Source organism: Penaeus japonicus, unplaced genomic scaffold (assembly GCF_977035675.1).
Source record: "Penaeus japonicus unplaced genomic scaffold, GWHDUDI00000001_assembly GWHDUDI00000038, whole genome shotgun sequence".
Lineage (NCBI taxonomy): Eukaryota > Metazoa > Arthropoda > Malacostraca > Decapoda > Penaeidae > Penaeus > Penaeus japonicus.
In genome coordinates, this window is record NW_028234440.1 from 12,110,852 (window position 1) to 12,120,851 (window position 10,000).

At 27.1% G+C, this 10,000-nt stretch overlaps 1 protein-coding gene across 4 annotated transcripts in view; it reads right to left on the bottom strand.

Annotated features, from left to right (window-relative positions):
• LOC122249713 (serine/arginine-rich splicing factor 7) overlaps positions 1–10,000 on the bottom strand; it is a 13,295-nt gene that overhangs the window by 2,136 nt on the left and 1,159 nt on the right. For 2 of the 4 annotated variants that reach the window (XM_086533122.1, XM_043010816.2), the window contains exons 2-3: positions 9,226–9,417; positions 6,839–6,964 (exon numbers count right to left, since the gene is read on the bottom strand). In XM_086533122.1, coding sequence (XP_086389248.1) covers positions 6,839–6,964; positions 9,226–9,417 — 318 coding nt within the window. Of the gene's footprint in view, positions 1–6,838; positions 6,965–9,225; positions 9,421–10,000 lie in introns of all 4 variants that reach the window. The other 2 variants (XM_086533121.1, XM_043010815.2) reach the window with 1 other exon arrangement.

Consider the following 10,000-nt stretch of genomic DNA (forward strand, 5'->3'; position numbering starts at 1 on the left):
AAGGCATGAAGAGGTTAGGTTTGGGTTATATTGCTTTAATGGAGATTGCCGAGTAGTGTAGGTTTTGTTTGGGGGGGGGGATAGGGGATTGGGTGTGTTGTGTTTGTGTGTGTATGTGTGTGTGTGTGTGTAGGTGTGGATGCATGTGTATGTGTGTGCGTGTGTTTGTGTTTGCGTATGTGTGTGTGTGTGTATGTGTGTGTGTGTGTGTGTGTGTGTGTGTGTTGTGTATGTGTTGTATGTGTATGTGTATGTGTGTGTTGTGTGGTGTGTGTGTTTTTGGTTGTCTGTGTGTGTTGTTGTATGTGTGTGTGTGTGTATGTGTGTGTGTGTGTGTTGTTGGTATGTGTATGTTTGTGTGTGTGTTATGTGTGTGTTGTGTGTATGTGTGTGTGTGTATGTGTGTATGTATGTGTGTGTATGTGTGTGTTGTGTGTATGTGTGTGTATGTGTGTGTGTTGTGTGTATGTGTGTGTGTTGTGTGTATGTGTGTGTGTTATGTGTATGTGTGTGTGTTGTGTGTATGTGTGTGTGTTGTGTGTATGTGTGTGTGTTGTGTGTATGTTTATGTGTGTGTTGTGTGTATGTGTGTGTGTTGTGTGTATGTGTGTATGTGTGTGTGTTGTGCGTATGTGTGTGTGTATTATGTGTGTATGTGTGTGTGTTGTGTGTATGTGTTGTGCTTATGTGTGTGTGTTATGTGTATGTGTGTGTGTTGTGTGTATATGTGTGTGTTGTGTGTATGTGTGTGTTGTGTATGTGAGTGTGTTGTGTGTATGTGTGTGAGTGTTGTATGTATGTGTATGTGTGTTGTGTGTATGTGTGTGTATGTGTGTGTGTGTTATGTGTATGTGTGTGTGTTGTATATACATATATATATATAATATCTACTTATATATATATAACTATCCGATATATATACATAAAATATATATATATATATACACACCCCATATACCAAAATATATATATATACATATAACATTATACTTATACAAAATATAATATATATATATCCAATACTTATTACATATACACATAATATATACTAAACTTATAATACATATACATATACCACATATATATAAATATATATATAAATACTTATACATATATATACATATATATATATATATATACTTATAAAATATATATCCATTAAGACATCGATACACATATAACATCTCAAATATATATACACATATAATTATATACCTCATATATATCTGTTTATATATATACTTATATATACACACATATTATACATATCATATAATATATCTTTATTACATATACATATATATATATACTACACCCATACAAGTATATATATATACATATATATATACATATCCATATATCTATATCTACTATATACATATATATATAACAACTTAACATATACCTATATATATACTCATACACTCATATATATATATATACACAACAAATACCATATATCACTCCATTATATATATACACACATAATATAGTATATATATATATATATATAAATATATCTATAAATAGATATATATATATACTATATACACATTTGTTGAACATACCACATATATTATATACACCATATATCATATATATACACATACATACACACATATACAAATATACTCCACATATATGTACCACATATATATACACACACATATATATATCATATATATATCCATATATACACACATATATACATATATACTACATATATTATATAATATATATATTATATATATTGATATATATACACACCGATATATATATATAAGATATATCCAATCACACATATATTATATATATAATACATAAACCCACCCACATATTCATACACACATATATATACAAAAAATACCACATAAATATGATATATGCATATATAATACACACAGATATAAAACATGTTATATGCATATATATCCAACACATATTCCACACATATATATAACAAATATACATCATATATATTCATATATATTATATACATATATATATACACCATATATAATATATATACACACATATATAACATGAATAGTGTATCATATATATATACACATTATACAACATGTATAATATGCATATATATATACACACACATATATACATATATATACACACACATAATATAACATATATATATACACACAACATATACATATATATATCACACACACATATATATATATATATATACATATTAATATATATATATATATATATAACACAACTATATTAACTTATATATAGCATATACACATATATACTCATATATATACACACCCATATAACAAACTACTTATGTCATATATAAAACATATATATACCACACACAAAATGTATATATATATAACCACACACATATGGTTTAAACCATATATATACATAAGATATATATCATAATATATATAAAACTATATATAAATAATTTGTATAAAACAATATATACATATATAAACATATAGATACATATATACATATTCACAAATATAAACCAAAATATACATATAATATATACATATTATATACACAGGGACTAAATTTACATATATTTATAATATATATAAATACACCCACATATAGCTACTATATATATATATATAATATATATACATATATATATATCACCCACACACATATATATTATATATATATAAAAATATATCTATATATAACTATAACATAAATAAATATATTACCAAAATCCCTATGAATATACCTACATAAATATAATATTTATAATATATATTACACTACATATACATATCATATACATAATATTACACCATATATATACATATACAAAGGTGTAAAATATACATATATATATTCTATAAGTATAAGTATATATAAAAGTATATATATGATATATATATATATGTGATATATTAATATCTAAATATAGAATATATATATATATCCTACAATAAATGTGCATTTATAATATCATATATATGTATATTATATAAGTGCATATAAATAATATATTGTATATGCATATATATATATATAATATAGTATATATAAATATATAATATATATTATAAAGTCTTGTATATAACTATAATATAATATGTATAATTATTAATATATAATATATCTTTAAAATTTTGATTTTACATATATATATACAAAAATATAATATACTTAATATATATTATATATAAACAATAATAAATAATATATATATAATAAGGTAACATATATATAATATGAATGAAATATATATAAATATATTATATATAAATATATAAAATATATATATATATACAATATTGTATTAAATACATATACAACATATCTAATATATAACATCTCTATATATATATATATATTAATATTATTCTCTATATAAATAGAATATATATTATATATATAAATAAATATAATATATATATAAATATATTACGTATATATATAATATATAATTATATATAAATAAAATATATATATTGAATATAAATATATATAAAAATAATATAAATATGAATAAATATATTAAAAATATAAAAATCTCTCTGTCTACAAGTATATATATAGTTATATATTATATAATAATATATTATATATATATATATATATATATATATAAATTAACTATATATAATATATCATATATATATACCCACATATAACCTATATATATAATATATATATATATATATATAATATACCCCTACACTCACATATCATGAATATATTAAGTACCACACACCCCATATAAATCCTATATATAAATATTATATATTTATATATGATATACTATATTATATATATATATATATTCATATATATCTGTATACAATATATATATATACTATATATTACAAAATATATATATATATGATATATATATAAAAATTAAATTATAATATATCTATATATATTATAATATATATAGTATATATAAAAATTATATATTATAATATATATATATTATATACATATCTATTATAGAAGTATATATATATGTCTTATATAAGTGAACTAAGTTCGATGTGACAATGATAAAAGTGGTATAAAAGAGCTGAATAAACTTCACTTTTATAAGTACTTTATTTATATATATATATTACATATATATATCAATTATATATATATTAAAAATATAATACAATATACATATATATTAATAACAAAATATAATATAATAATATATATATCCAACACAGACACTCCACATACAATGTAATGCATACATATATTATAACACATATAATATATCTATATATAATATACTCAACAAATATCATAAATATATGTATACATATTTATATATATACATAATATTACAATATATACTATATATATATACTATATTTATATAACAAATATTATATATATATATATATAATCAATATATAAATATATATCAATATAAATATATATATATATATATATATAAAATTATCACTATAAAACATATATCACTAAAAAATAATATAAGTATATCTCTAATATATATATATATATATATATCTATTAATATATATATATCATATATATATATATTCAACTTAGACATAATTGATAAAAGGGTATAAAATAAAACTAAAATTTCATGTATATTCATATATTATACCAAAATATATCATATATTATACTATAATATATATAAATATAATAATATATATATTATAGTATAAAAATATAATCATTAATATATAATATATATATATAAATATATCAATTATATATATAATTATATATAAAATATATAATATATATTATATTAATATATATAGAAGAATATAATAATATATATAATATACCATAATATATAATATTATAATATAATCTTATATATCATAATATATATATATATAATATATATATATATTATATGTATATATTCTATAATATTATATATATATATATAATATATATATATAAAATATAATATATATATATGTATATATATATGTATATATTATATGTATATATTATATATATATATAAATATATATATTTATATATGACTTGCAAAACACTCTTCCGTGTTGATGAATGGCAGATAAACCCACTATACACAAAACAGATAAATTCAATAAATCTGTTTTGTGTATAGTGGGTTTATCTGCCATATTTATATATATATTATATTATATATATAAATATATATATATCACACACACACACACATTTTTACATAAATAATGTCTACATTCATATCATATTTACTCCACTATATCACAATCATACTAATTGCAACATCTTTTTTGTTGTCCATTTATGCTAGATTAATCTTAACCCATTAATGCTTAACCCGTTAACGGCAGGGTGGTTCAGCTATGCCTGGATATTTTGCTGGTTTATTTTGAAATGCGCAGGCATAGCTTCAAGGGCTACTTATACACTGAGGCAGTGACCAGCCGTAAAGTGCTTGGATGCCCAGCGAAACAGCCAGACAAAGCCATGACAAGACGCTCACGTCACTCGGTAGGAAGACCAGCCAAGCCATGACGTGAACGTCACATCTGGCGTTAAAGGGTTAAGGAAAATGCAAACTTCATCTTGCACTCCAAGCTTCCTATCTATTATTGCCCTTTTTATAAAAATTCTGGTCCTTTTATCATTTCTGTTTGTTTGTACATGAATTTGATTGAAGTATTATTCATTTAGGGGAGCTAATGCCTTTGAATCATTAAACACTCAATGTATGACACCAGGAATGTTCTCGGACATCCATGTGTTTATACATTCCTGGAAAAGAGGGTAGCTAAAAGACAAACTGAAATATAATTATGTTCTAAATGGAGATGAGCCGAGAGTAAATCCATAACTTGAAACAAGTGTACAATAATATTAGGCAGGAAATGCTGAGAAGGATAAGAATGAGAATGATTAATTTCACTAAGGACAACCATGCAGAATGGGTAAGAAAACAGAAATTTCATCGCTATGGGAAATTTGGAAATTCTGTTATTGATAAATCATGGTTGTACTCTCTGTTTTCAAAGGAGCATAAATTACCACTTGAGGCTACTTCATGGTTTGCAAAGTGCGAGCCTGAAAGCAAGGGAGTGAGGGTAATGATGATGATTATTAAAGTTACTGCTCAAAAATAAATAGCCAGACTTAAACTTAATGGGAAACACAGTTTCCAAACTGAAAAGATGGCATTGCTGGGACAAAGCTTTTCAAATCTATAAACTAAAATATATCTATGTCATTATTTGTGTCATTCTTATGATGTGCCAAAGCAGTTGTAAAATGTAATTCAGTTTGAACTCAAAGCAAAATGCCTTCACCTGTCTGTCAAAATAAAAAAGACAAAAACTGCAAAACTAATTAGGTAAGAATAGATTTAATTTTCCATCCTACAACTAAATGATGTTTAAAAGGGTGTTGGAGATGCATCGGGGAAGGGAATAATTAAAATACTAATAACTAAAGCAAATTACATGATAAAGCAAATGTATATTTCATTACCTTCAAAAGATGAACGTCAAAACTTTGTCAATTATGTAAACAAAACATGTCAAATGTGATTTTTCTTCCGATACTGATTTACCTTTCCCAGAGATTATTTGCACATTTGACATAAAGCATAGAAATACAAGTTTCTCCTGCTAATGAAATGGTTAATGCCTTATCATTAATGAACCAAAGTTACCTGCATCTTATTACAAACTGATAAAAAAAAAAAAAAAATATGAATACATATTTCGCTTCCATTATCATCCTTTTCTTTATCCAGATAATGTACCCCCCTCCCCCCAACCCTCTTAAACAAGCTTTAATTCTTTGGCTACAAAACCAAACTATATCTCTTCATGACAACAGACAACGATCAGACATAAACAGAAAACTGGAGACAGCTTACCTAGACCTTCTTCTTCCTCCACCACCCCCGCCACCGCCACCCCCACGACGCGGAGGTGAGTGGAACCGGTCTCGGCGTGATCGGCCAGTCGACATCTCCACCTTCACCCGAACACCACAGAGACGCCTGAGAGAAATTTTTATGATTCTATCATTATTCTTTTAATTGACTACAATACAAGAATGGTCGTCTATATATTCATGTAATTCATAAACAAATATAGCCCAATCATGGACTTACAGTTAGAGAAAAGTTCTTGTAGTTTTATTATGAGAGATTAGTTATATTGCATAACATCTGAATTCAGAAGGTCTCAAATACATAAAAAAGTAAGTAACTGTATGTAGGTGCATTTCGTGCATGGTGTGCATGACAGCTCACCTGTGTGTTCAATTGTCTGTCACTTGAACACAAATTAAAAAAGATATATATTTTTTTTACCATACAAACTCCTAAATCCCTGTCAATAGAAAGAAAAAAGAAACCAAAAAGAGGGGGAGACAGATTAATAGATTGGGAGAGAGTAAGAGTGAAAGAATATATAGTAAAGTTCATTAGATCTATCAACTGCCTCATTGGATTACGAACCTGACACTGTTCCTAGTTATTGTCAGCATTATCATTATTTATTATGGATGATAAATTCTTTTTCACAAGGACTGAGACCGAGTATCAAACAATACATATGTAATATGTAATGCATGATAAAAGTCCTTTATATAAATAAAGCAGGCTTTTAGACAGCCCAAATACTAGTATGTTAGACAACTTGTTTCTAAAGAGAATGAAATAACTAATCAACAGATTGTTTATATTTTTTTCATACATTGCTTTCCTAATATGTATAATAATCTTAATCTCATTTCTGGAATGTTAATGAAACTAAACATATTACATATGAGGCCTCTAAAATACAAAGGGCAAACTCCACACTCCACATTGAAATAAAGTTATTACTGGGAATGCAAAGGGTGAAGTATGCTGTAACAGGAAGTCCAAACCATCAGCCCCATGGCAAATGAATATGCCAAGATTTAAAAAATACTTCATAAACACCATCATTGATTTCCTTATACAATGAAAATAAATCCTATGAATCGGTCATGAATAAAAGGTTACAATTTCTTTTCTGTATACGTTCAGAATGTCCATGAGAAAATTTCATGTTACACTGAACCCTCATGTATTATGTTTATACGCAACAAATATATACAACATTCATCTCTAAATTTACTTTTGTGGAGTTTGCCCGATGTATTATAATGCCTCATAGCATGCATGGAGTTAGTTGTTGGACAGAACAGACTGAAATGAAGGGTTAGGGTTGGGTGGCAGCTGGCTATGGTATTGTGTGTTGCTATATTCCGACTCTCTGTAGTGTGTGTGTGTCTGTGTATTCATATTCTGAATATTGTGTTCTTATATACTTTGGTTAACAACATAAAATATGAACTATATTGACTTCAAAAAAAAGTATTTAGCTTTATTTGTTGATACAACTGGGTGGTTATGCAATATCTATAACAGTAATGTCTATGTCAATACTCAAGTATTTGATGGACAAGCATATAACAGAGTAAACTGTATGTTTACCATCATTTATGCGAATGGAGGTCTGGCAATTAATAATTAAGATGTTCATATTGACGTTTGTGGTGATAGGGTGTATGCAAAAGTGTGAACCTCAGGAGTTTACACTTTTCAAGGATTGAAGAACAAGCAGGGTTTACTCCCACGGTTCCAGTGAATCAAGGTCGTGCTGAAGGATGAGTCTGCAGTCGTCTATGGTCTTGATTGGTCTAAGATGAAAACTGTTGTGTTAAAACAGTTTACGGTAGTTGTAGAGTCAGGAGTAGATAGTGAACGGTCGATAATAACAGGAGAGGAAGAGGATCAAGTAGGGTGTCTTGGGGAACAACAGGGAGAGAGTGACAGATCAGATGAAGCACTGTCAAGAACATGGTGGGTCCTGTTGACATGAAAAGCAGTGATCCAATGGGTCTTGTTATTCTGTAAAACTGTAAACTGAGTGTTAGTCTCTTGCTTGGACCATTATAAAGATTTTGGTAAAATCCAGTATATTAATGTCAATCTGTTCTCCATCCGAATCGCTGGGATACAAAAAAAAAATATAGTCCTTAAAGTTTCTAACATTTAAAATCACCAATAATTGAAAACTTGGTATTCTTTATTGCTGAAGAGTAAAACGATTATTTCTAAACAGAAAAATCATGAAAAATAACCACATTCTTTGTATTTAGAAGACATTAAGTGTAATACATTTTCAAACACGTATGTATGAGAAACACCAGTACATGCAACCAGTTAGTATCAATAAAATACCACAAGCAACTAAGCAGATTACAAACAGAACTCCATAAACTCACGTTCCATTCAGTGAACGCACGGCATCTTCTGCATCCCGAGGGTCCTCGAACTCCACAAAGGCAAAGCCAGGTGGGTTCCTTGCCACCCACACATTCACTAGGGGTCCATACTTGGAGAAGGCCGATTCTAGCTCGTGTTTGGCTTCAGTGTTGCCAAGATTGCCTACGTATACCTTGCAATCGGTCCTCATCCTTCTGAAAGGGAAAGATTCAATGCTATATACTTCTGTCCTATGTATTTTTGTGTTAATGATCAGCTTAACCCTTTCCCGACGGGGCACTCGCTGCGCGAAGACCCCTATGCCGGGCGATTGCAAGATTGCATTGAAATCGTCACACTGGCATGACACCCTGGCATCGGGAGTTTGGCTGTGTCACACGAGTGTGACGCACCGTCATCATTGGGTTAATTGTGAACTGTACCTTTAATTGTAAAATTTTACATGATCAATATGTAAAATATGGTTTTATCATAACATCACATACAATTAGGTAAATGTTTACATGACACCCATGGTGGCTTTCAAAATGAAACTTTTTCCTTAAAACTATATTAATTGCATTCTGTCTAAATGAGAACATAAATGGTACTTTAGCCAGTGAAGGAAGGCCAAGTCTTCCATCCAACACAGTCAAGCAAACATTTATTTGCCATTCAAATGAAGTAATAGAAGACTAGAACCATCCACCATTAATAAAAAAAAATATCTTGGCTGCTAGAGAAACCACAAGTCCGAGCCATTTTCAGACAATTACGCATACGCCATTGCCCTTG